This window comes from Psammomys obesus, unplaced genomic scaffold (assembly GCF_907164565.1).
Source record: "Psammomys obesus unplaced genomic scaffold, mPsaObe1.curated_primary_1811, whole genome shotgun sequence".
Lineage (NCBI taxonomy): Eukaryota > Metazoa > Chordata > Mammalia > Rodentia > Muridae > Psammomys > Psammomys obesus.
In genome coordinates this window covers 15,434,465-15,459,445 of record NW_026596256.1, presented here as the reverse complement: position 1 = coordinate 15,459,445, position 24,981 = coordinate 15,434,465, and the positions used below count along the sequence as shown (strand labels likewise).

Here is a 24,981-nt window from a genome sequence, read left to right as displayed (position 1 = left end):
TTCATAGGTATCACAAATTATATATGGCCTGAGTGGCCTGAAGGAGTCTCTATATAGAAGAATGATTCTGGGCTGGGAACTAAGGTTTTTGTTTCATCAGATGAAAACGGGTTAGAGTGTGCACCAGAGAACACATTCTAAGAGAAGGAAACAGCAATCAACAGGCCTGTGATAGGGCAGGTACACAACCCATTTATAATATGGCAAGGCTCCCTACAGCTTGGCTGTGGACACTGTGGAGATGACAGGGCCAGTAGAGGAGCCAGCACAAGCAGCAAGCCCTCAACTTCCTACAGCTGACACGTGCTACAACGGCCCCATGTGGTCAAAGCCTGGACACTAGTAACGGCATCATAATAAATAAAAAGGAATGCATTTTCAAACACTTTCTGCACTTTTTAAGATTCATCGTCATCATCACTGTGTATGTGTGTCTGTGACCGCGCACACACAGGCAAGAGCCTGAGACCAGAAGAGCGTGCTGGATCCCTTGGAGCTGGAGTTACAGGACTATGCGCTGCCCATGTAAATGCTGAGAACTGAGCTGGGGTCCTCTTGAAGAGCAGTGAATGCTCTTAACCACTAAGTGACCTCTCCAGCCCCTTGTTGCCAAAGCTTTACGCACACCACGCCGTGCGCCATGGGAACCCTAGCCCTGTAACTATTCCATGAGACTGTATCTAGGACATTTCCTTTATTGCAGCTTTGGTTGCTGGAGATTATCTTCTACAAAAAGAGTAGAAACCAGTGTTTCGATGTTTTGAAAATATAAGGAAGACATAGTATTCCTTGTGCAGTGGTTTCATGTACCCATGTACATAGGAAGCCATCTTAAATTGAAGGACGCTTTTATTGTCTTTAAGGAAAAAAGAAAAAAAAAATTTCCACAGATTTGCTACTAAGCAGCCATCATTAGTGATATTCACACATGACCTCCTGATGGAAAACACAAAGGAAGCACATACCATTCTCTATAACACAGTGAGTGCCTGTTAAAATGTCATCATTTATTCTGTGTGTAGCAGCCTTTTCCTCCACTCCCTCATACTTTGTGGGGTTTTTCTTTTTCCTGCGATACAATTCAAATATAAATATATTTTCCACTCTATTATTTTTCTAAATGACTTTTTCAAAAAGAAAAATCCTCATGAAGATTTCCAACCGGTGCTGCATGCTGCCCATTCTCAAGAACGGTCATCTCAGAGTCTTATCTGCAAAACATAATACAAGAAGTTACCGAAAAGCAGCAGAAAAAAGCAGAAAGCTCCATGCAGTTCTCAAAACAAAAAAACAGAACACTGTGGAATGCACGGTGTAAAGGGTTATCATCCCCATTGGGGCTGGGGTGCGCGTGCGTGCAGGTGCTACCGGAAGAGACGGGTCCCTGCAGCTGCTGCTACGTCATTCATGAGATATACAACAGGCACTGGAAATGGACCTTGGTCATCTCTAAGGGCAGCAAACACTTCCAGCCACCAAGCCAGCTCTGTGACCTTTCATTTCAAATCTTTTAACAAGAAAAACAAGACTACCACCCTACTTAAAAACCCCAGGTTGTTACACCAGACTTCAACCCATTCAGATCACAAAGCTCAACAATCAGGTGATATGCTATTATAAATAAACCTTTACTCATAAGAAGTTTAATGGTTAAAACTTTTTCGAAATAGCAGAAAACAGAATTACCATCATGTTTTAGCACATACTTATAAAACTTAGTCTCTAATCTGTTATGAAGGAATCTGAAAAAAGCAAACAGCATACTAAGATCAGGTCAACTGGACACAGCCTAGAGTCAGCAGGGAGAGAACGTAAGGCATACACAGTTTGAATAAACTAAAGAGGTGACAACCCAGCCTGGCCTGTAGGCACATTTGCGGGGCACCCTCCCACTCGCTAGCTGACGCAGTCCCGTGCACTGTGGGGGCAGTGTCATCCCTACACAGGTGGGCACAGGCTGTGCACGCAAGGCAGATGAGCATGAGCCAGAAAGAGGGAGCCAGCAAGCAGAGCACCTGCTGTTTCGGCCTCAGGTTCCTGTCCCCAAGTCTCTCCATGATGGATGGGACTGTGACCTAGAATAAAGAGTTTCCTCCCCAAGCTGCTCTTGGTCAGAGCGTCTTAACCCAGCAACAGAATGAAAGTAGGACACAACGGAAGTTGAAAAGTTACCTTAGCTACTGAGAAAAAGCAAACTGAAAGGAGGGAGGCGCAGGCAGCACTGGGCGCAGGGCCAGGCCTTGCTCCAAAACCTCAAGCCTGATTCTTTTTTATTCCTTTGTTTTAAGCCTTGACCTTCACCTCACCTATTCTGAAACAGGGATTTTGCAGTGCTATTTCCAGACCTAACTGTTAAGTCTTAACAATCAATATCTTTAAAGTCCACACTGAACTTGAAATAAAATGCTCACAGTTAAGATCTTCAAGAGATAATTTTCTCCCTTTTAGTACTCACTTGGTTTGACGAAGTTTTTCTTCTTCCCTTTGTTTTGTAGAGTAATTTAGATTCCCACCTAAAACATAAATGAATGTAGTCATTTTAAGTAACATGAATAATTAAAATTCAATCACACATACACAAGCATTTGCATAAAAAGTTATGTAAGATAAAAAAGAATATGTCATATTACCATGCTTTAATTTTAGCTTTGTAGTTTTAAGTGAAGGTATGCACTGCTTTGGGTTTTCCTAACAGAAACACTGTTAAATGTTAGTATCACTGAAAATTAAGAAAAATTAAAAGAAATCTAAATTTATACATGCAATACTGTGTTATAATCTCTTAAGTTTATCAAGGCCTTTAGGGACATGCAATTAGAAAGAGTAATAAAGACAACGTCAAATGCTTATTAAAAAATACACGAAGGCATATTATTATGTACTAGTAAAAAAAAAAAAAATCTGTTATTTCTAATTCTAAACCAACTACGTTCAACCTTAAAGAAAAATCCATTTTCCTTTTATTTTTTTAGAACTGAGAATATATGAGGGCTTGGGGGATTTTGCTAACATACACCGAGCTTTTGTTATTATGAAACACTGAACTTACTGGAGCTGAAACAGCATAACAGTAATTCTAACAGATGTGAGGGTCCAGAATGAGTGTCTACAACCTATGTTCCTGTCCCTGGGACTGGGAAGTCACTAGCACAAGCTAGAGAAAGGCTGGCCCTCCAGACGACCCAGCAGAGATGAAGAGACCAGGCGAGCTGCTTACCTCGGGCACGATTCACCAAATACAGAAAGACCACAGCTAAAAGTGACACTGAAAAACACAAGAACACTTGTGACCGGCGCCTGTGCGAAGCCAAAATTAAAGCACAAACAAAGGTCCTCTTAACTGCCATTTTACCACACTGCCCATCTCTTCTTCTGAGCACTGAAGTGCCACAGCGTTTTTCCCCTTGGGGAACCATTGCTTCTTAGGCCAGGGATGGCAGAGCCAGAGGCCAGACCCCACAGCAGACAGAGACAGCACAGCGCCCACCGCTAGCACCCGCCCAGGACGTCCTTCCTCTCTTCTCATCCCCAGAACCCCTGGCGGCGCCTGGAGGCCCCTGACCAGTTTGTCATTTCAAAGCAGCAGCACTGCAGGGATTTCTCATCTAAGGAAACCATGTGCCTTTACAAATGAACAAGATCAAAACTTCACCCTTAGATTCCCAGAAGCCCAGAGCTCAGAGACCCATGAGGGAGAGCTTAGCTCTCCACCCTTACTCGCAGAGGAACTGTCTAAAGTTTACTTTAAACATTACGGCAAACCCCAACTGTGAAAATATAAGCATTTACTGTTATAAGAAACCAAATGTGCCACACGGCACACTCACAAGAAACGCAGGCAATGAAGAACACCTCCAAAAGCAGGTATCCCCGCGTGTCCAGGATCATGCCAGCAAGGATGGCAATGACGGCCAGCCCAAAATTCTGAATAGACTGCATGCTATATTCCAGGATAAGATAACATTTCATCGTCAACAGTCTTCTTACACGAACTAGTCAGTGTTAATATTAGCACCATAAACCATACACTACCGGTGTTATGACAGACTTTCAGTCAGGGAACACGACTGGGTTTTGGAGACAAGGAGACTACATAGCCCTGGCTGGCCTGGAACTCACTCTGTAGACCAACTTGCCTCAAACTCACCAAGGTCCACACGGCTGTGACTCCACAGTGCTGGGATTGAAGGTGTACACCGCCACACCCAGCGGGTTTGGGGCTTTATCCTACACTGTGTCTGCTACCAGACCATCTGCCCCAAGGCAAGTGAAGTACAAAATCCTTCCCAGTAAATGAAGGAGGGCTACCTGCACAGCAGCCTCAGGGGATGGCCCCTCTGAGGGCCTGGGATAGAAATCAACCTCTCACCGAGAAGTCCTCAGCTGGACAGGAGTGCTCATGTCTGCAATTGCATCTTACAGGAGCTAGCTTACTCCATCGTTCTTGCTAGAGGCTTACCCCATTTGACGGCCAAGTGTAACTAGAGTTGGCTAGACTAAAAAGCACCTCACAGATAGAAAGGCACTCTTCAAGGTGCATCTGTTGGTCATGTCCAATGAGGAATAATTTAACTGGAAAAGGCCTGCATATGAACAGTGCCATCCCATAGGCTAAAGGCCTGAATAGAATAAAAGGACAGTATGGTGGCTGTTCTTGGTAATCAACTTGACTACATCTGGAACTAACTGGAACCCAAAAATGGAGGGGCACACCATGAGGGAGATCTGCTTAACTGAAGTGGGAAGCTCCACTTGCAATCAGGAGCTTTGAAGTGAGAAAACCTCTAATCTGAGCCATGCCTTCTGCTGGAAGCCTTTGTGAGGACATGGAAGAAGGAAGCTTTTGCCTGCCAGCTCTCGCCCCAAAAGCAAGTGCAAGGCATTAGAGCCTACTTCTAAGACATCCAGATGGACTGCACAACTACTGGATTGTTGGACTTTCTCTTGGTAGATAGAGAGTTGGATGTGGTTGAAATAAAATAGCCCCCATAGGCTCACAAGGAGTGGCACTGTTAGGAGGTGTGGCCTTGCTGGAGGAAGTGTGTCTCAGCTCTCTTCCTGCTGCCTGCGGATCCAGATGTAGAAGTCTAATCACCTTCTCCAGACCATGTCTGCATTCAGGCCAACATGCTTCCCTCGATAACAACAATGAGCTAAACCTCTAACCCGTGAGCCAATTAAATGTTTTCCTTTTTAAGAGTTGTTGTGGTCATGGTGTCACGTCACAGAAATAGAACCCTGACTAAGACACTGGATTACCTAGACCACAGCCTGTAAGTCTTTCTAATACGTCCCTTTCTGTAAATAGAGAGAGATACATTCTACACATTCTGCCATTCTAGAGAAATTTGACTAATACAGGAGAAAGAAAAAAGGCCTTAGTGCAGATATATATGTGAGTGTGCGCACGGCATGCATGTCCATCTGTCTGTCTGCCTGCTTCCTGGCCGCCATGATGGGTGGCTCTGCCTCACCACATGCCCAGAATCAGCAGAGCGGAGAACCAGGACCTAAAATGAACCCTCCTCTATTGGGTTGCTTCCCTCGGATCACAATTAGGGAAAGTGACCAGAAACACCACACACATGGCACATGTGTAAATGGAGCAACTGATGTGTCCAGCCTTCTGCAGGTTCAGAGCTGTCCCAGAACTCATTAGTCTAGCTCTAACTGTCCCAGTACCATCAGGACACACGGGAGGGGCATGATAACTGGCACAGCAGAAGGCAACATGTGTGCTCCACAGTGAAAATGCAATACTTACAACCCATACGCAGTTCCCAGCTGGTGTTCGGGGACTAGAAACGCCACCATTGGCCACAAGGCACAGGCAAGCAATGAGTAGGAGAGGCCCAGGAGACACTAGGCAGAAAAGTGTGGCATGTATCAGGTGACAGGTGATTGTCACTGAGGAAGACCAGTGAAAGTGACATACTAGTTAAAACAGAATGTAAACATACTTTACTGTAACTAAGGCTAAAATTTTAAACATACAAGACAGGCATGGGCTTCACTCAGTACCCTCCGCTGTTTTAGCCATTTTCACTTGTGATATAAACATATATAAAGTGTCTGGGCCCACTGTCCAGTCAAGGGCACAGCTAACTGGCAAAAAGTTCTTAACCCAAGTCTCAAGCAAACTGATTTTCCTTAGTTACAAATGAAGTGATGAAGGCAGCAAAGTGACATTATTCTGCTGCTGCCTCTGGGCGATCAATTCTGAACTGAAAAGCAGAGCAGGGACCCAACCACTTGTTAGACACTATCTATGAGACATGCCTTTCCTTCAATATAAAAAGAACCTGCCCAGCACGGAGGCAGCATGCCTGGGGATAGAGAGCTCTGAACGCAGGGCCAGCTGAGGCTGCACGGTGATTGTGGAGGTCTCCTTAGCAAGAATAGGTCTCAAACGTTTTTAAAAAGAAAGAAGGTATGGTTTGAGTTTAAATTAAGTATTGCATACATCTATCAGCCTGGTAACTAGGAAAACAATGCTGACACCAACACTAGCAAGGAAAATGGACAGATGTGTGCAACGCAGGCAACATTACAAATGAGTAGTAAGTTCTTGAGCATCATAACAACTGTCAAAATGTGCACTGCGCAAAGCCTCTACGGCAGCGGGCCTGCTCCTAGTGCCCGCACGTCCATAGGAAGACTTCTGTGGCACTGCCCGGCAAGCAGTTAGGCTCAAGGTGCTCCTTTATGGACAAGTAAGAGACACAGCACTTCAGCCTGTACTCCAAACACTGACATCCCGAGGACAACAAAAACAAAAGAATAGATACTGGGCCAAAAGACTGGTCACTTTCAATGAAATGACTTATTTTAATGAAGCCCAAAAAATAATTCGGAGTAATTAGCTTTCAAATTCTACTTCAGCATTGTAGAATCCCTACTGAATACTGAAAAACAAGCCTTATAAATTAATAAATTGATAATTCTTTTTAAAAGTATATATATATATATATATATATATATATATATATATATATATATATATATATATACTTGGTCAAACTTAAAGTCAGCTGCCAGCTGAATTTGCTGGGCATATCGAACATGGACTTGGGGTTCTCTCTGAAGCCCTGCACATCCCCCTATACGTTACCATAGCGATCCATGGGTTCCAGAAGGTGAAGGCCAGCATCATGTGGGACACGAGGGTGGCAGCTACTGCACACAGAACCCAGATAATGTTCTTCCCGGTTTTATCCACCAAGAGTCCAAACACCGGGGACATGGGAGCTGATATGATATACACAACACTGCCCGGAGGGCATAAAAACTTAACAGAATGCAACACAGTTAAACATTAAATATCAAGATAGTCCCTAAAACCACTAGGCAAAGCAAAGCCCAACTTCTCCATTCAGCACTCTTCCTAAATGACCACCAGAAAACAAAAATATAGACTTCTTTGGTTTTTCCCTTAATTAGAAGCCAGGCCCCTGGGACTTGGGTCTGCAGTGTTGGGAGCCGTGGTCACGCAATCTCATACTTGGCCTCTGCCTATGAAGACCCCATACATCACATACATCAAGCACTTATAGAATTATACCAAATACCTGTTAATTGCACTTGCTGACTGGGAAGAAAACCCGAATTTCTCTATGAAGAAAACTCTAAAAAAATAAAATAATAAAATAAAATAAACTGTGCACATTAGAAAGAACCAGTTTGTTTTAAGAAATAAATAAAAGTTAAAAATAACTCTAACATTTAATAAGCTTTCCTCTCCTGATACTATTCTTCCACTGTTATCTCACATCCATCCTAAAGCAATCTGCTTCAACACAGTACTCATGGAACTATTTCACTGACTAAACTGTGATTGGCCCATACATTTTCAGAACACCAAATCTAAAAGCAGGACTGCAGAGGTCCTTTACCATGTAATAAATAGAGTCCTCATCACTAAGTGACTGGGTAGTTTTAAAGGTTATAAAGACATGAACGCAAATTCCTATAGACACATTTGCACTCTTACACGGCCAATGAATGAGGATAATGAAAGTATTAAAGCAATGCTAAACCTGGAGCTAAAAATGCCCACTAAATCCCAGAAAATAAAGTAATTAGTCTAAATATACAGTTTCTGGAGTAGCAAAATTAACTACCAAAATACCCACTCATTGATGTGATTCGCCTCTCACTACAATGTATAAGCAGGATCCTAAAGGACACTCACTTGCCCAGTCCAATGAAAGGGAATATCGCTACATAGTAGCAGACACAGATGATGAAGACCAGCCACAGCGCTAAGGAGAAGTCCTTTATATCGCTCAATTTAATGACTTCACCTTGGGAAAAGGAAGACACATTATTTCATAAACCTAACAGCCTTTCATCTATAGTTATTTTTATTCATATAATCATAATAAAACATTTTTCTAGAAAACTCCACAAGCATCATCCGTGAAATATGTACAAAGTAACAGGAAGAAAAAGGCAGAAGCTAGTTCTACCGGAACTAAAATCATCTTACTAACATACAAAACAAAATCAAGAATGTACATTCTGCTGAAACGTTAAAAGGGAGGAACGCATAAAAAAATTTAGACAAGCAGAACTGACTCTGGAAATAGAAAGCGAACATTCAGAACCAAGGTCCCCTCAGGGCCACTCTCCTTTCCCGTTCATGTACCTGTTTTTCCTTGTTCTTTATGAAGGATTTTCTCTGCTCTCTGATCCAAGTAAGCCAGGGCCAAGGCACAGATTAGTGAAATAATGCACGTTATACCCCCTAAAAAAAAAGGGAGAGAATTTTTAGAAAAAAACACCCAGGGGCTTGGGAAAGCAGCACACTGCAGGGAAGCAACAGCACAGCCATGGAGAGGAACGGCGGCTAGAGACAGCGCTGAGAAAAGTCCACCGACACCCAACACGGACAGAGAAGGGACAGCGTGGCAGATACCCAGCAAGCAGGGTCACTTCATCACAGCTGATTCTCAAAAGAAGGCTGGAAATTAGAAGGCAGCTGCGTGAAGGTGAAAAGGGATCCCTGGAGCTTGCTGGGCAGCCAGCCTTCGCCAAATCAGTGAGCTCGAGCTTCAGTGAGAGGCCCTGTCTCAAAAACTAAGGTGGACACTGACCTCTGGCCTCTACACGCATGCAACGTGGTCTCCGGCACACACATGTGCACAGAACAATGTGGTCACATCCATTGAGGGAGGGGGCTGACCTGCACACTAAAGAAACTGCTGGAACAAGAGCCAGCAAACTGGGTTCTACTGCTGCCACTGGCAAGGGGACGGTTCTGGACACAAGGTCAGCCTCTGTGAGCTCGGTTCTCAGTATAGAACATAAGGGACACAGACTTGATGACAAGTGTCTTTTCTACCTTCAAATTCTTCAGAGTTCTGCATGTGCAGGAAACGGAATGGAATGCTGAAGAGTTAAAAAAATTAACTAAGACAAAGCATTTGAGAACGAGGGCCTGGGAGCTGGAGACATGGCTCAGAGGTTAAGTGCACTGGTTGTTCTTCCAACGGTCCTGAGTTCAAGTCCCAGCAACACATGGGAACTGACAACCATCAGAGCTATCTATAATGAGATCTGGTGTCCTTTTCTGGGATGCAAGTGTACATATTGTATAAAAAATTGATAGACAGATACACATAGATAGATAGATAGATTAGATTAGATACATACATACATAAACAGATAGATACATACATACATAGATAAGAAGGGGCTGGGAAACGACAGTCTTGAGAAAGGATTCCTGCACTTTTTCTTAAATATTTTATTGATTGATTGATTGATTGATTGAGTTTTATTTTATGTATATAAGTGTTCTATCTGCATTTACACCTGCCAGAAGTGGGAATCAGCTCACATTATAGATGGTTGTGAGCCACCATGTGGTTGCTAGGAATTGAACTCATGACCTTTGGAAGAAGCAGACAGTGCTCTTAACCACTGAGCCATCTCTCCAGCCCCCTCTGCTACACTTTTTTAACCAGGCCATTTGCGTCAAGAAACTAAAAGGAATAAAAGATATGCACAAGAATAAGACTGCACCCCACTGTGCCACAAGCCACTGTGGGGCCCTGTGAGAAGCCAGAGACACGGGGACTCTGCCATGCAGTCTGAGACTCTGGGCTGAGAGCAGCCTGAAAGGTACACACAGGGCTTCGCATTCCACTCGGTGACTCACCACTCAGCAATGAGCACCATGGGATTGGGCTCGGAGAACATAGGGACAAAAAGAAACTGCACAATATGCAAAAACCTGCCATTTTTCAGAAAACTGAGATAAATTCTCTTGTCCTAGACAAAGGAATTAGTTATGGGCAGCAAAGAATGAAGCCAGGTTCCTGGCTTTCCACTTAGTGGCTTTCCCACCATTCTACCCCACAGTGCTATGAACAAAAGGACCCCAGTCTTCCCCCTGCTGCCTGTGGCTCTGAGTCGTCTGGACACACCCCTGGCTGACCTGGCGTCATGCACAACCTCTTTGAACATACAACATGAAAATGACAGCGCTGAAGCACACAAGGAGAACCAGAGCCTCCGTCACAAACGGCAACTGCAGTGCAGACAAGGCATATGACTGTCTGTCTCTCCACCGGCAAAAGGGCGAGTGAATGGGGGAGGGAAAGCTAAGACCCATCACTGTAGCAGTCTGGCATGAGTCTAGAGTTCCTTCTTCTTTAGCACAGTATCTCCTACGCCAGGCCTTCAGACAGGGCATGACGTGGGCCACTGGGCTTCACTCACCAATCATAAGTGTCACTCCCAGGGTTGTGTGGCCAGCTGCCCCCAGTGAGGCCTCGATCTTCCCATACAGCCATCCCATGAGGTTCATATTCACTGTGCTTCCCTGAGGAAGAAGGAGACAGGTTTCACAATTATTAACACGCTGGGGGAAACTTCTGCTGGCAGTGGCTTAGCAGAGTATGTGGATCCGGAACACAGATTACAAGGAAAACAAACTGGATTTAGACTGAGACGGGAAGACACCCCGTTAATCCAGAGCTTGAGGAGGAACACCCACCTCTCATCTAAGCCACTGCAGGAAAGAAGGAAGCTTTTGCTCTTAGCCTGCTTGCTCTCTCCTTGCTGCAACATCCGTTCCTTCACTGGCATTGGAGCCAACGTCTACTGAAGACCACTTGAGACATCCAACGTCATGGACCTTCTGCTCATAGACAGCCAGTGTTGACTAGCTGGACTGCAGCCTGTAAGTCATTCTAGTAAATCCCTTTCTGTACATAGAGAAATTCATTCTCTAAGTTGCTACTCTTTGGGACCCTGACCAACATACTTTGGATGTGCTATGAGGTTTTAAAAGACTCATGCCATTCCCAGGGTGCTCTCTCTGCCTCCGACTTACGGATCAAGGCGTGAGCTCTCTGCTGTTCCTGCCACCATGCTTTTGTTCTGCCACAGCAGGCTCTAATCCTCTGAAACCATAAATCCCAATCAAACACTCCTTTCATACTTTGCCTTGGTCATGCCATGGTGTTGTCACAGCAATAGAAAAGAAGCTAAGAGAGGGGGCTGGAGGTGAAAGAGCCTGCAATCCTGGGTAAGCCTCCCTCTGCAGTCCTGAAAAGCAGATCTGGCTGACTGACCTGGCTACTCTCTTCAGACTGGACCAGAGGCAGAAACAAGGCAGCAGTCACACTCCGGCAATTGGCCAAAACAAGAAGAAGGGGTCTGAGATCAGGCTACTGGCAGGACGGTAAGACATGCTCAGAATATGTATGTGTTCTCTTGGTTCAACCATTAGCATTTGCTAACAAAAAGTATGTGGGAGGATGGAAGGATGTGGAACTCATGATGACGCCAAAGTTCTGTAGAAGAAACTACACGGAGAGAGTGGCCCTTGTTGAGGAGGAGAATCTCCAACAAGAGCTGATCTGAGGAACGGTGGGGAGATTATGAAGAACTGGGTATAGCTCAGTTCAGGGAAATTCTGAACAGCCTGTGTGAGTCAGGAACTGAGGAGAAAGGCATGGACAGAGCCAGCCAAGGCAAAACATTGGACAAGCAATTATTTGTGTAAGGGTAGAACCCAAGGGAAAGCCTAGACAAGTGACATTAACACAGGAGCAAGGCTATTCAAACCTGGGTAAGAGCTCCAAGGCTGAGTGCTGAGGAGAAGAGACAGGTCGGTCCTAGAGCACTCTCACACTTACAGCCACGAGGAGAAGGAGAGGAGGGTCTGGTGGAATATGAGATGTGGACTAAATCTCAGGAAATAACAGGGGTGGGGTTGGGATGAAGTGGCATTGCTCGGCTGCGAGATAGAGCAAACTTCCTAACAGACTGCAAAGACAACTCCTCAGAGACAGAGCTGCTGCTGCAGTATCACCTGGCTTAGGGCTTTTTGAAACAGTAAGCTTAAGAGTAACAAATTACAAAGGAAAATCGAAAGACTACACCCCACCCCAGCCATAGCTGGGGCGAGGATACTTAAGAATACCAACCTCACAGGGTGCAGTAATCAAAATCTAATGCGGTCTCCTCAGGCGCCCTCCCTAAGACAAACTATAAAACACCACCATCATTTCCATTTCTACACCCCAGAATCTAGCTGACAAGAAATATGTCCAAAGAGATGTGAGCACCATGGTGAGGAAGCGAAAACTGCTGTCGGATGGCTTAGAGGATACGAGGAAATTAACACCCCTGATCAAGAACTAAAGAGCCAGTGCATGTTTCATTGCATGCCAAAGAAAAAATTAATACTGAAGGCAAAACAGTAAGGGCAGTTGGTAAAAAAACGAGCCTTTGTGGAAAAAAACAAGCCTCAAGTCTGTGGAGTCACACGTCTTTAAGCCCAGCACTCCAAAGGCAGAGACAAGCAGTTCCAGGCCAGCCAGGACTCCAATGTGGGAAGGAAGGGAGGAAGGGAGGAAGGGAGGAAGGGAGGGAGGGAGGGAGGGAGGGAGGGAGGGAGGGAGGGAGGGAGGTCGGTCAGCTGAGGGAAAACCGACTGCCCCACCAGAGTGAGCTTCCTACCGATGCAAATGTGCGAGCAGAACCTGGATGAGTGGCTAGGGCTGTACAGACTTTTGAGGCATAGTACCATAACAGGTGAGAAATTAGGTAAGCTATATTTCGATCCTTTGAACTAATGAAGGCTCACTTTGTTGTCTTACGCTATTTATGAACACTTTCCTGAAGACAAAGAAAATGTCAGTCTAAGTCCTAGAGAAATATATAAAATCAGGGGCTGAAGAAGTGGCTGCATGGTTGCATTGACTGCTGTGCAATTAGGGGGAGGAGGGACAGGAGTTCCGATGACAGCACCCATCAAAAGCCAAGTGCCCCCTGTACACGTAATAACAAATCTCTGAGGCAGCTGGAGCTGCCTTCAAATGACCAAGGAGAACACCTAAGGCCCTTGTTTGACCTCTGCAGGCAGAGGCTGCATGCACACGCACACGTGTGCACACAAATAGATATTCTTTAAAGCGATCTATATAAAAATCGGTGCCTACTTCTTCCCATCCAAGAGCGCCCTAGCATTACTTCTTTCTATGACCATGAAGAGATCACTACAAGACTCAATCTTTTGCTTCCTATTGGATCCCACTAGGCCCATCTACATACTTACAATTCTGGACATGCTGAGCTGAAGTCCAAACACCAGGTTTAGTTCTTTGCCTTTAAACCAACTCACAGCATATGCATTCTGGGCAACTGCTAAGGACTCTCCACCAATCCTAAATATGGGAGATGAAAAGTCACAAGTTTTTTTTTTTTTTTAAATCAGCAATTGTAACTGTGTTACAATTTTAATTCTATTAGTAAGACTTCTGTGTCCTCCTGAATGGAGGAAGGCCAGGGTGCTTCAGCCAGTAAGACACAGCGAAGTGATACTATGTGACCCCAAGCATCCCAAAGGTGGCATCTGTCACTTTAGTCCACACTCACAGCTGGAGGCCCAAGCTACTTTGTTGAAAGGGTAAGCACCCCACTACACAATCGGCACCACTTGAAGATAAACATGCTCTTCAAGGCACGGGACCCAAGTATCCAACATGGAGAACAAGCACCCAGCTGATCCCAGCCTCCAGCCTTCTGTGGATCTCTGCAGCAGAGATCCCAGCGGTCAGGACACCGACAACCCACCCACACAGTCTACCTGTCTCCAGCTGTAAACATGTAATTACTATTTTCTATTGTGACATGCTGGCGTAATCTGGCACGCTGAAGCAGTAACCATGACAGGCAATGAAGGGACCTGGCCTCTACGCCATATGTCCTATGCAAATCAGAAATGGAGGAGAGCCTTTCATTTGTTTTGTGTATATGAAACCTCACTTTTCAGGCCGACACACACTGCTGTGTAGTCAACATGCTGCTGCTGGGGTTTTCATTTTCCTTCACCTAGTTCCTCATATTTATCACAAAAATGTTCTCAGAATGTGTTTTCATGTCCTTCCCACGAGTGGCGGATAGGTGAGAATTTACTCCAGCATAACTGGCTATTATTATTTATATGCGTCTATGGAAAATAATCTTTTGGCCACATGCAGCTTGTCCTTGTGTGTGGAGAGCCGCTTAGGCATGTCCGTGTGCGTTCTTGCTGGCGAGACGATTACGCGGGTTGCAACACTTGTGATTATATACTTCACTCAAGCGCCTCCTTTTCAAGTGTCTGATGCTTTGAATGAAGTTGGCTACGGCATGAGACTTTAGTTTTTGGCCTTTATGACCTCAGTTTTCAGCTCCATTCTCCCAGATCTCACCACCTCCAGGGCCATACATACCTCACTAGAAAAATTACTGTATTTCTTTTAAAACCTTAATAAAGGACTAGTAAACTGTTTGGAATACGGAAGGCCCTGGCTTTAATCCTCAACATCCAAGATCCCTAATCAACGTACTGAGATAACATGAAAGTATGGTGTAACTCACCCAAACACAAACCTCCCAAGCTCCATCAGCCAAAAAGCATTAAATATTCCACCCAGAGCAAAAATAATCTGTAATATAAACAATAATAAAAAAATAAATTCAGGATATTCAAAAGGAATAAGTAACATGACAAACCTTCATTACCACAATAATTTTACTAGTCTGCACTAATAAATCTGAGAAATTAAAATATTAATGTTGATGTGCCTAGAAGAGTCTGTAATCACCAGAAGGCAAGCCTGCGGCATATCTCGGTCAGATAAGCCCATGACATCCTCCCTGGGTGTGGGTGGCACCATTTTATTTGCCCAGCAGCAAGAAAGGAGGAAGCAAGAGGAACACACACACCCCACTTTCTGTTTTCTGACAGCAGGCTATGTGACCAGCGACTTCATGCTCCTGTTGGCATGCCCTCCCCTCAAACTGTGGCCCAGAATAAACCCTCCTCCTCCTAAGTGGCTTCTGTCAATCACAGCAATGAGGGAAGTGACTAAGACAATGTAATTTAAGGCTTAAATTGATTTATACCACGTGGCCATTCATAGGCCTGGTTAACTAAGTTGGTCACTCATGAAACATATTTTGGTCAGGGGAATTAATTATATAAGACTGCAAAGTCACTGTTAAGAAATGAATAAGTATTTTGGTCTTTCTTACCTGTCCAAGGCAAACAATGCAGCTGAAAATAACTGTGCCCCATCTATGAGAGAAAGAAAATGTCATTTCTTCACATCATTGCTAGTGGTCGCAGAGTCCTGCGCTGAGGACCAACTTGGGTCTCCTTTGTCCACTCTGAATTCTACAGAAGATGAATGTCCACCTGCCTCTTTCCTAAACCAAACACCAACATATAGAAGTCCACAGTTCTGACAGGATTCCAGAGGTTCAGCGATGGCACGGGTTTATTACATCATTACCACCTCTTAAAACTTAGTCTTCAAAGCTCCCAGGGCCAAAGCATTTAGAAATGGAAATTCTTTATTAAATTCCTATTCCAAGCCTAGAGCTGAAGGCTAGAGAAGTGGCTCAGCAGTTAAGAACACTGTTGCTCTTGCAGAGGACTCAAGTCCAAGCAGCTCACAACCGCCTGGAACTCCGGCCGCTGCGATCTGACCTGTACTGCCCTCCATGGGCACCTCCACACGTGTGCCATGTGTACACGCGTACACACACAGTATCAACAAGTATTAGAGCCCAGAACCGATTCTAAGAAATTCTGCAGTGGACAGCGTAAGCGGCTATAATTCTCGATAACGGAAAAACACTTTTGAAGACAAGTCTAGGCCTAGTTAACGGTGTTACAAGTCCAATACAATTACTATTTCACCACAGCAATAAAACAGCAGGATTAGAAGAGTCTTCAAAAGTCACTGGAGCCAACTGAATTTCTGAAACTGAAATTCACTCAAAAATCTTTGGGAAATCGCCACATCATCACCTGAACGTTCTCTAAAACTGGGAAACTCAGTGTCCCAAGATGATTTCTATCACCCCTATGACAAGGAAGCTCCCCTCTGAATAAGTGGAATTAGCTTCCCTGAAAATTCAGCTAATCCTAACCCTTGAGACCCATGAAAACTGACTTAACACTCCTTCACACTCAAATACTTAAGGTATTAAAAGCAAACCCACAAACCTAAGCGCACAGATTGTTTCATCCCTTCCCCATCAGAAGTGGTTTAAAACCACTTCAGCCGCTTCACTTCCTTCTGAAGAAACTCCTGGGTGATGTTCACTTGAAACACAGCCAGTGAGAAAGATGTAAAGTGACAAAGCTTATAGGACTATCCTTCTTCAACATTTAACATATGTGGCCACAAAAAAAAAAAAAAAAAACTTAAATCTTACCAGAGCTAAGGGTTGTATCTCCACCTATGTACAAAGACTTTGCAATTCCAGCTCTTATCTAATCCCTGTAGGCACTTGTAAAGTGGGAATTATTACCCCGTGCTCAAAGTTTGAACACAGTAGGCACCTGACCAAGTGGCAGCATTCTGATCCAAATTAAGAGCATAATTAACCTCCAGAAACCAATGGCCTTACTCCATCAGGAGCACCTGCTAGGTCTGACCCTAATAAATCAGCCACACTTAAAGGATCAAGTCCAGAGACAAAAACAAATCTTTAAGAACAAAAAGCAAATCCATCCTCACGCGTACCAGTCAATTAACGTCTACTCAGTTCTTTGAAGATAAACTTCAACCCATTCCTACATTCTCCTAATAACCAGGTTAAATTTGGCCACAAAAACAAAACAAAACAAAATTGCAAGCTTACCGTATTCCAAATATTCGGTCTATCAAAAAGCCACCCAAGAAACACAAAACTACATTGGGCCAAGAATACCAGGCATACAGCAGCATGAATTTCGTAGTATTCACTTTCATGTCCTATATGGGAAGAAAAGAAAACTTTTTTCCAAACAGGTTTAGTAACTAACAAATCGTGGCTATGGCTGTGTTTCTATGTGGAGTAAGGTTTTCAACCACGTGTGAACTATTTGCTGCCTTGAAGCTCTCCTCAAAGCTACAATCCTTGCCCTTAGAAAAACAGCCACACCTGTGAATGTCTTTCTTCCACATATTACTTCTCCAGCATCTTGGTTTCCAGGACCAGACACTAGCATGGGGGCCACCTCAGTCTGTTTCTGTCTCCTACGTTCTTACTTCTTCATTTCTGCCTGCACTGTGGACTCCTCCCACACAGAAAAGAATCATCATTATCTAGTCTCATGGACACAGCCCTCTTTAGCTCCTGCTGGAATGCAAAAGGACAGCCTGTACACTCTCTGTCTCAATGCCCAAGAAATGACAGATATCGCGTATAATTTTACAATTCAAAACACGACTAAGAATGCAGATGGGGACAATACTCAGCAACCAGTATCCACACTTACAAAGTAAATAACAAGAAAGTTTATCAAAGAAGGCCAAAGCCATCCCCCCCCCCCCCAAAAAAAAAAAAAATCACTTAGCATTCAGCAAGTAAGTATTGGGAATGTAAAATCCCAACAAAAACTAGCATTTTAGCAACACTGTGGACAGAGTTCGTAATTACCTACGTAAAGAATGAAACTAGCTCAAGTCATGTATGTGTTATCCATGAGTTCCTTGGGGAAATAAATTTGATCCCAGAAACTCTGCAGCTTGTGTGTCTGATGACGACAGACATTAGAAGAGGAAGGAAATGGATATTCCAGATGGGCACCCTGAGAGCTCACGGCATTTCAGCAGCCGTAAGTCAGTGCTCCAGAGCAAGCCCACGAATGTGGAAAACCACTCACCCGTTTAACCTGAGTCTGAAGGGCAGAAGGATTGTCATAGCAAAAATAGCTCCCTAGAAAAGAAAGAGCACATATTTCACTCTGAATGGTCAGACCTATATAACAAAGCTTCAAGTTATGACTCTCAATTAGTAACTGGCCCGCAGTGTTTAAGGTTCACACTGTTGCTGACACTGTGAAAAAAAAATTTTTTGACCACTTCCTCATCTACCATCCAAAGGAACTTCCACAATTCAGCAGTCTGAGCGCTCACGCACACACACAGTAAATGCCAGAGACTTAAAGTGAGAAGTCAGCATCCACTGCTTTTAATCATTTTATTTTCTTCGTGCTGCCCATGTTCATTACTGGATGAATACCTCCATGAAATAGCTGCATTTTCCTTATTAAAAAAAAAAAAAAAGTCTACATAAACATCCTCTGCAGTTGCATGTTAGCTGTTGTGTCACACCCCTTGAAAGCAAAATGAACTTCAGCTATTCAAACCAGTATTTGAAATAAATTCTGATCCTGAAAACAAAATACCCAGGAGTAAATGACTGAGTGAAATACTGCGCCGGGAACAAGAACACAACTGAGGATCAAATGAAAAATATAGCAATGTCTCCTGAGCAATCAGAAACAGGCGCGGGGAAAGAGCGGTTACCCACGACCTCACAAGTAATTAACTGACAGGAATGAGGCGGCCCCAGGACAGCCTGCCTGTTCTCACACTGGCTCTGTAAATACACAGAGCCACCAGTTCAAAGGTGGGGAAGGTGACCAGCGAGGCAGGGCTCTGGCTTCTCAAACCCAAACTTTTAGCCAATCTACCTACCAAAAATAAGCTGTCAGTCTGAGCTGGGACAATTTCTTCAAGTGTTTTGTCTATTTCTTGGTCACTGATTCTAAACCTAGAAACTTCTAGTTCCTTGTTAACTGCTTATGAGACATCCAAGACCATGGTTTGTTTGCTTGTAGAGACGGATCTCACTTATATACCGGATCTTTTATATACCGGAGTGTGCATTTCTGAATCTGATCTCTGAAAACACGCTTTCAAGCCAAGCCAGTACTTACAAATCGGAACGGTTTCAGAGTAAACTAAACTGTAACACAGGAGCGAAAGATGCCTTTAAAAGTATCTAAAGAAAGTGCTTTCCGGGGGATCAGATTTCTTAAGCGAAACCAACCTCCTCCAAACAAGTGAGGTCCCGCAGGGCGGCCTCACAGAGGAAAGTTGAGAAATCACGCTTACTAAGCTGCCAAGACGGCGAACACTATCCAAAGCGGAGGAGAGCTCTAAAGGAGTACCAAGAAGAGCACCCAGGGTGGGGAGTGTTACCTGGGGAGGGAGGAAAAGGGACTTAGTCAACGCTCTGAAATCTTCCCGAGCACAGTGCTGGGGGGGGGGGGGATCTGGATTCCTTCCCATCCGCGTCCCCAGGGAGGAGCAGCTGCACTCCGGGACCGAGCGGGGACAATCATCGCCAGCTCAGTCCCCCGGCCTCGCTCGCGACGCTCGGAAAGAGCGGGTCCCCAAGCCCCGGAGGCAGCGCGGAGCCGGGGACACGAACCCCGGAATCCCGCCATCCTCTGCTGCAGCCCTCCCCGGCTCACCGAAGCCAAGGAAGCACATCAGCAAGAGCACCACGAGCCGGTGCGCCAGGCGGCGGGGGTCGCAGAGCGTGGGCAGAGCGCGCGGGGCGCCCTGGGCCGCGCCATCCGCCTCGGGGGATCTTTCAAGCAGCGACCGCGCCTCCTCCTCCTCCTCCTCCATCCTCCTGCAGCGCAGTTCAGAGTAGGAAGCAAAGGCAGGGCGGCAGGGGCGGCAGGGGCGGCGGGGGCGGCGCTCACGTGACCGCGTGCGCTCACGTGACCCCGCGGGTCACGCACCGCCGTGCTCACGTGAGCGGCTGTTCACGTGGTGGCGCGGGGCAAGGACGCTGCTTTTCGGTTCTGCTGAAGTGGGTGGAGTGGGTCGGGTCGGGTCGGGTCGGGTGGGGTCCTCGTCATCTGCCTGAATTCGGTAGGTCGCGCCGGTGCAGAAGTCGCGGAGGATCGCCCGGCCTGAGCAGCTAGGGACCCCAAAGTGCAGCGTCCCTCACAGCTGCGTCCTCCCCTCCCTCACGTCGCTAACTCTTCTTGCTCCCGGGCCTGACGGAACAGCTTCTGATGTGCCTGGCACTTGTGTACTGGATAGGAGACAAATTCTCCCACCTTGAGAAACGGGTGAGAGATGGGCTGAAACTAACAATGTGGATGGGTGGCTGGCTGAATGACTGCGGCTTGAGTAGGCACTGAATTCCACTAATGTCTGGCCTGGGGTTTATACGCTTATAATTACACGCTTATGTGTGACAGTAGAAAGCTTCTAAAAGAGGAGCCATTCAAAGATGTGCAGTAGAGTATGAAAACCATTCTCTAGGTTTGTTGTGAGAGATTCGATTTGGCAGCACAGCCTTCTACCCCACTTTTCTAGGTGTCTCAAGTCTGTGCCAGCAGTATTTTGAATGTGCAAAGGCTAGATGCTAAATCGCTGTGAAGCTTGCTGCAGAAGTGAAAGTGAGAGACTCAAAGCCCGACCCCGGAGGGTTAATAGGTGTGGCACAGAGTTTCCAGTGACTGCGTGTAAGGTAAAATGCTGACGTATTTAAACAATAGCAAATGAGGTCTGAAAGAGGAGGGGGACTTCCGAGTGTCCCACAGAGGTCTAGGTTGGGCCCTCCAAAGAGATTCAGATTAGGGGATGGGGATGTCAAAGGAGAGTTTGACACAGTTTGGACTGTGTATTCAAATCCTGCTTTCTACCGCCCATTCCCCCGACTAACAGCATTGCGCAGTGGCCACACTCCATCTTACTGAGCATCCGCTGTACATGAGTGAAGGGCCCAGACCACCATTTCACATTCATTGCCCTTGCCCACAGGATAGATTACTAAGTGTCTTGTGCTGGATAGTTTTATGTCAGCTCTACACATGCTGTAGTCACCTGAGAGGGGGGGAACCTCAGTTGAGAAAATGTCTCTGTGGGATTTTCTTAATTAGTGATTGATGAGGGAGGGCCCAGCCCACTGTGGGTGGTGCCATCCCTGGGCTGGTGGTCCTGGGCTCTATAAGAAAGTAGGCTGAACGAGCCATGAGGAGCAAGCCAGTAAGACCCCTCCATGGTCTCCGAATCAGCTCCTGCCTCCAGGTCCTTGCCCTCGTTGAGTTTCTGTCCCGACTTCCTACAATGGACTAGGAATGTGAAAGTGTGATGGACTACAATGTGAAAGTGTAAGCCAAATAAATCCTTTCCTCCCCACCTTGCTTTGGTCATGGATTTCATTGTAGCTATAGAAACCCTAACTGTGACAACTCTAGTGGCTTAGTCAAACAGCAGTTTTATTTTAAAACGTTATAAATTTTTAAAACAGTATTCATACTAAAAGCTAAAGACAGTTCTCAGCTCTCTATCTTCCCAACAGCCATGGCTGCCAGTTGGGGTACATTGTATGAATGTGTGTCTCTGTATATTTGATTGTTGATTGCTAATCCAGCAGAGAGCTAGGTTCTAGCCTACTAGCCAGATCTTGGTATTATTATTTCTGTAACCCATCACTGGTCTCAAACTTTGTAAACATTTGTGGGCAAGAAGTGGAAGATGGAACTTCTCGGAGAGAGAGGGTCTCTGGGAGGAGAAAGCATAAGTGGGAGATTCACAATCGAGACACAGGCGGGGGGGGGATGGACAGATGTGAACAAGAGCAGAGAGGTGGAGCTGGAGCTGGCCATGTGGCAGGACATAGTGCCAGGATCAGTCAGGATAAACCAGAAGGCTGGGTGGGGATCTGGCCAGTTAAAATGCCTAAGCTTTAAAATATTAAAAAGCCTCTGTGTCATTATGCCTACCACTGGCAGGTCCAAAAGTACCGCTGTATCTTACCCTGGCTACACATTTGAGATTTCCACAGCCATGACCGTGGTCCAGACATATTCACAAAACTAATGTTTATGCAAAATTAAATAACTCAAGAAGGCAGCCAGGCGTGGTGGCACATGCTATAATTGCAGCACTCATAGAGGCAGAGGCAGACGATCTCTGTGAGTTCAAAGCCAACCTGGTGTACAAAAAAAAAAAAAAAACTGAAGAAGGTATAAGTGAAAAATAATAGGCATGTTATATCTGAGATAACTACTACAACAGCAGCAGCAGTAATATAATAATAATGTTTTGAGGCTGTTCTCACCCTCATCTAACTTGAATGTCAATTATGATCTATGTGGGTTTTGCCTTTAAAAATGCTGTGCACCTGAGCTTTGGCACTAAGACACTCCGAGGCATGAGCCCATAACTCAGTCTTAATTGCTTCCATTAGTGTAGTGATCTGTATTTTTCTCACAGGGAAATCAGTTTTCTTCAAATTCTCTTTATGCTCTCGACTCCATGTTTTCAGGAGGGTTCCTGGGCCTTTATTCCTTTACTTATTGATTGAAGTGAATTGCCACTGTGTATATAACTTGCAATTTCCTTTGACTGTGCTTATTTTTCCAGGTAGTTTTTCATTCCAGATCAGTTTTGGTTTTTTGTTTTGTTTTGGTTTTGTTTTGTTTTTTTTTTTTCCTTAATGTCAGGGTTTTGGTCTCCAATTAGATTTCAGCACCCTAAAAGCTGACTGTGGCATCGCATGCCTGTAATCCAAGCTGTTTAGCTTCTAATGCTATTAAGACTTAGGCAAGAGTTGTATGGAGCAGAAGAAGCCTTGAGTAAAGTCCTGAGTGAATGTTTATTGTTGATATAGCCACAGCCATGACAAGGTCCAAGGCCTCAGAGCCATAGTAAATTGCAAAGCCTTCCCCCATGAGAGTCAGGCTCAGAACTGGCCATGCCTTCTCCCTCTGGTCCAAGTATAAGTGCCTGTAAGTGATGAATGGGTCTTTGTGTGCAAAAACCAGCAAGCGCACCTTCCTCCTTTCAGATGTGTACAGCCTGAGAGCGCTCATCTACAGAGACTCCCATGCTGTGTGGAATAAACTCTGAGGCTCTGAGTGGTGCAGCTCCATCCGGACACGTGTCCCACCCGACCCCATCTTCTCTACGTGTACGTACTCTCTAGGAAGGGCTGTGCGGAGGAGGCACAGTGTCTGTGAGCAGAGCAGGCTGCTGAGCGTGTGGACAGCTTTTAGGAAGAGTCAGAGCCAGGCACAGGCAAGTCCATTTTAGAGGCAGAGGAGCGCTGCGCCCCCTGGAGGGAGCAGTGTGCCTCTGAGACCGCTGCCCCACACCACTGAGTGTCCTGGGTGAGGCCGTAATTAGCTGCATGGTGGGAAGAGAAGAATCCAAGCCATTAAGGCAGTCGTTAATTAATCAAATGGGTTTCGTTAAAACTTGTTCTAAAAAGACAGAAACTTGCTTTCATTCTCAAGAGTTTCCTTTTTAGTTATTATAAAAATTCTGGGTTGGGGTATCACTTAGGGATACATCGTGTATAAGAGACCCTGGAATTAAAACCCAGCAGCTCTGGAAAACTGTCAAACTGAGAATATCACAGAATACCATGACCTACACTTCTGTCCCCACTGACCTGAGCGCCCCAAGGACTCAGCGGAGCTTTCTTTGCTTCAGAGGTAAGAGTGGCTCTTTGAAAGGGCCCTGCCTCCCACAGGACCCCAGATGGTGTGGTTACCCAGTACCCACAGCTGCGCCTGATGGATTCGTCAGAGTTGGATCTTGTAGTTTACTGACTTTCTAAAGGGCATTCATTGTAACTTTCTCCTAGTTTTTCAGTTGCTTTTTGTCTCTTTTTGCGATATCTTGGGTTTATTTGTTCTGCTTGTCTTGTGGTGTCACATATATCACTGTTTTTGTTTGGTTGGGGTTTTTTGTTTTGTTTTTGTTGGTTTGTTTTTCAAGACAGGGTCTGTGTGTGTGTGTGTGTGTGTGTGTGTGTGTGTGTGTGTGTGTGTAGCCTTAGCTGTTCTGGAACTCATCTTGTGGACCAGGCTGGCCTTGAACTCGTGGAGCTTCGTCTACCTCAGCCTCCCCAGTGCTGGGATAAAGGGGGTGTGCTACCACAGCTGGCACACATATCACCCTGTACTGTTGCTGAACCTGAGGTTTGAAACATAGAGAACGTTCCCTGTCCGAATCATAAAAGAGTTCACCTATTTCCCCCCTAGAATGTGTGTGCTTTTATTATTCAGACCCTGTGGGTAGTCTGTTTTTAGTTTGTTCATTTGTATAATGAGAGGCAGCTGGATACCCAGTTACCCAACACCATTTAGTGAAAGCTCATCCTTGCCTGAGTGAGTGGCTGTGATGCCTTTGCAGTGAACTCCCGAGTATGTTCAGGTCACTTCTGGAAGTCTGAGTCTGCAGGCCTTTGTCACTCTACACACCACAGTTGTCATTTTAGAAGTGTTTAGCTGTGATTTGTTAACTACTATGGGTCCCTCTTCACAGCTTTTTTTTTTTTTTTCAGTGTTTTTTCTGGGTGTTCTTGCTTATTTTCCCATTGGATATTACTATCAATTTGTCTGGGTTTTTTTTAATTGTTTTTTAATTGTTGGTTTGGTTTTTTGAGACAGGGTTTCTATAGTTGGTTTGTATAGCTTTGGCTGTCATGGACTCACTTTGTAGACCACACTATCCTCAAACTCACATCAATCTGCCTGCCTCTGCCTCCCTGGGGGCTGGAATTAAAGGGGTACGCCACCACTCCTGGCGTGTGTGTGTGTGTGTGTGTGTGTGTATGTGTGTGTTACTAGTAACTGTGCACCAAACCCTGCTGGGAGCAGGATCCAACATAAACATCAAGGAAGATCTCAAAACGATTTCTACCTTAACTTTTCACTTT

At 45.2% G+C, this 24,981-nt stretch overlaps 1 protein-coding gene and 1 long non-coding RNA gene across 3 annotated transcripts; one reads left to right on the top strand and one right to left on the bottom strand.

Moving 5' to 3' along the window:
* Nucleotides 1–831: 831 nt before the first annotated feature.
* On the bottom strand, nucleotides 832–20,001 carry Mfsd1 (major facilitator superfamily domain containing 1). Its single transcript, XM_055596814.1, has 16 exons — nucleotides 19,763–20,001; nucleotides 18,164–18,216; nucleotides 17,158–17,270; nucleotides 15,538–15,580; nucleotides 14,881–14,948; nucleotides 13,574–13,682; nucleotides 10,726–10,828; nucleotides 8,648–8,746; nucleotides 8,192–8,303; nucleotides 7,569–7,625; nucleotides 7,112–7,268; nucleotides 5,765–5,862; nucleotides 3,828–3,940; nucleotides 3,218–3,265; nucleotides 2,456–2,513; nucleotides 832–1,211 (listed from the first exon to the last, which is right to left on the bottom strand). The coding sequence occupies exons 1-16, from the start codon at nucleotides 19,920–19,922 to the stop codon at nucleotides 1,208–1,210; spliced, it is 1,395 nt and encodes a 464-aa protein (XP_055452789.1). The 5' UTR covers nucleotides 19,923–20,001; the 3' UTR covers nucleotides 832–1,207.
* On the top strand, nucleotides 19,882–21,443 carry LOC129668734 (uncharacterized). 2 transcript variants are annotated; one of them, XR_008718962.1, is made up of 4 exons: nucleotides 19,882–19,943; nucleotides 20,176–20,374; nucleotides 20,625–20,778; nucleotides 21,326–21,443. It is a non-coding gene; the product is annotated as an uncharacterized LOC129668734 (long non-coding RNA). The 2 variants fall into 2 exon arrangements; XR_008718961.1 differs by lacking the exon at nucleotides 19,882–19,943 and having other exon boundaries at nucleotides 20,084–20,374.
* The last annotated feature ends 3,538 nt before the right edge of the window (nucleotides 21,444–24,981 follow it).

Excerpts from the sequence above, each read along its gene's own strand:
- Mfsd1 (XM_055596814.1), bottom strand. The coding sequence starts at position 19,922 with ATGGAGGAGGAGGAGGAGGAGGCGCGGTCGCTGCTTGAAAGATCCCCC. Across the intron at positions 18,217-19,762 it reads GATGTGCTTCCTTGGCTTCG|GGAGCTATTTTTGCTATGAC; the intron begins GTGAGCCGGGGA and ends TTTCTTTTCTAG. Across the intron at positions 8,747-10,725 it reads GGGAGTGACACTTATGATTG|GGGGTATAACGTGCATTATT; the intron begins GTGAGTGAAGCC and ends CTTTTTTTTTAG.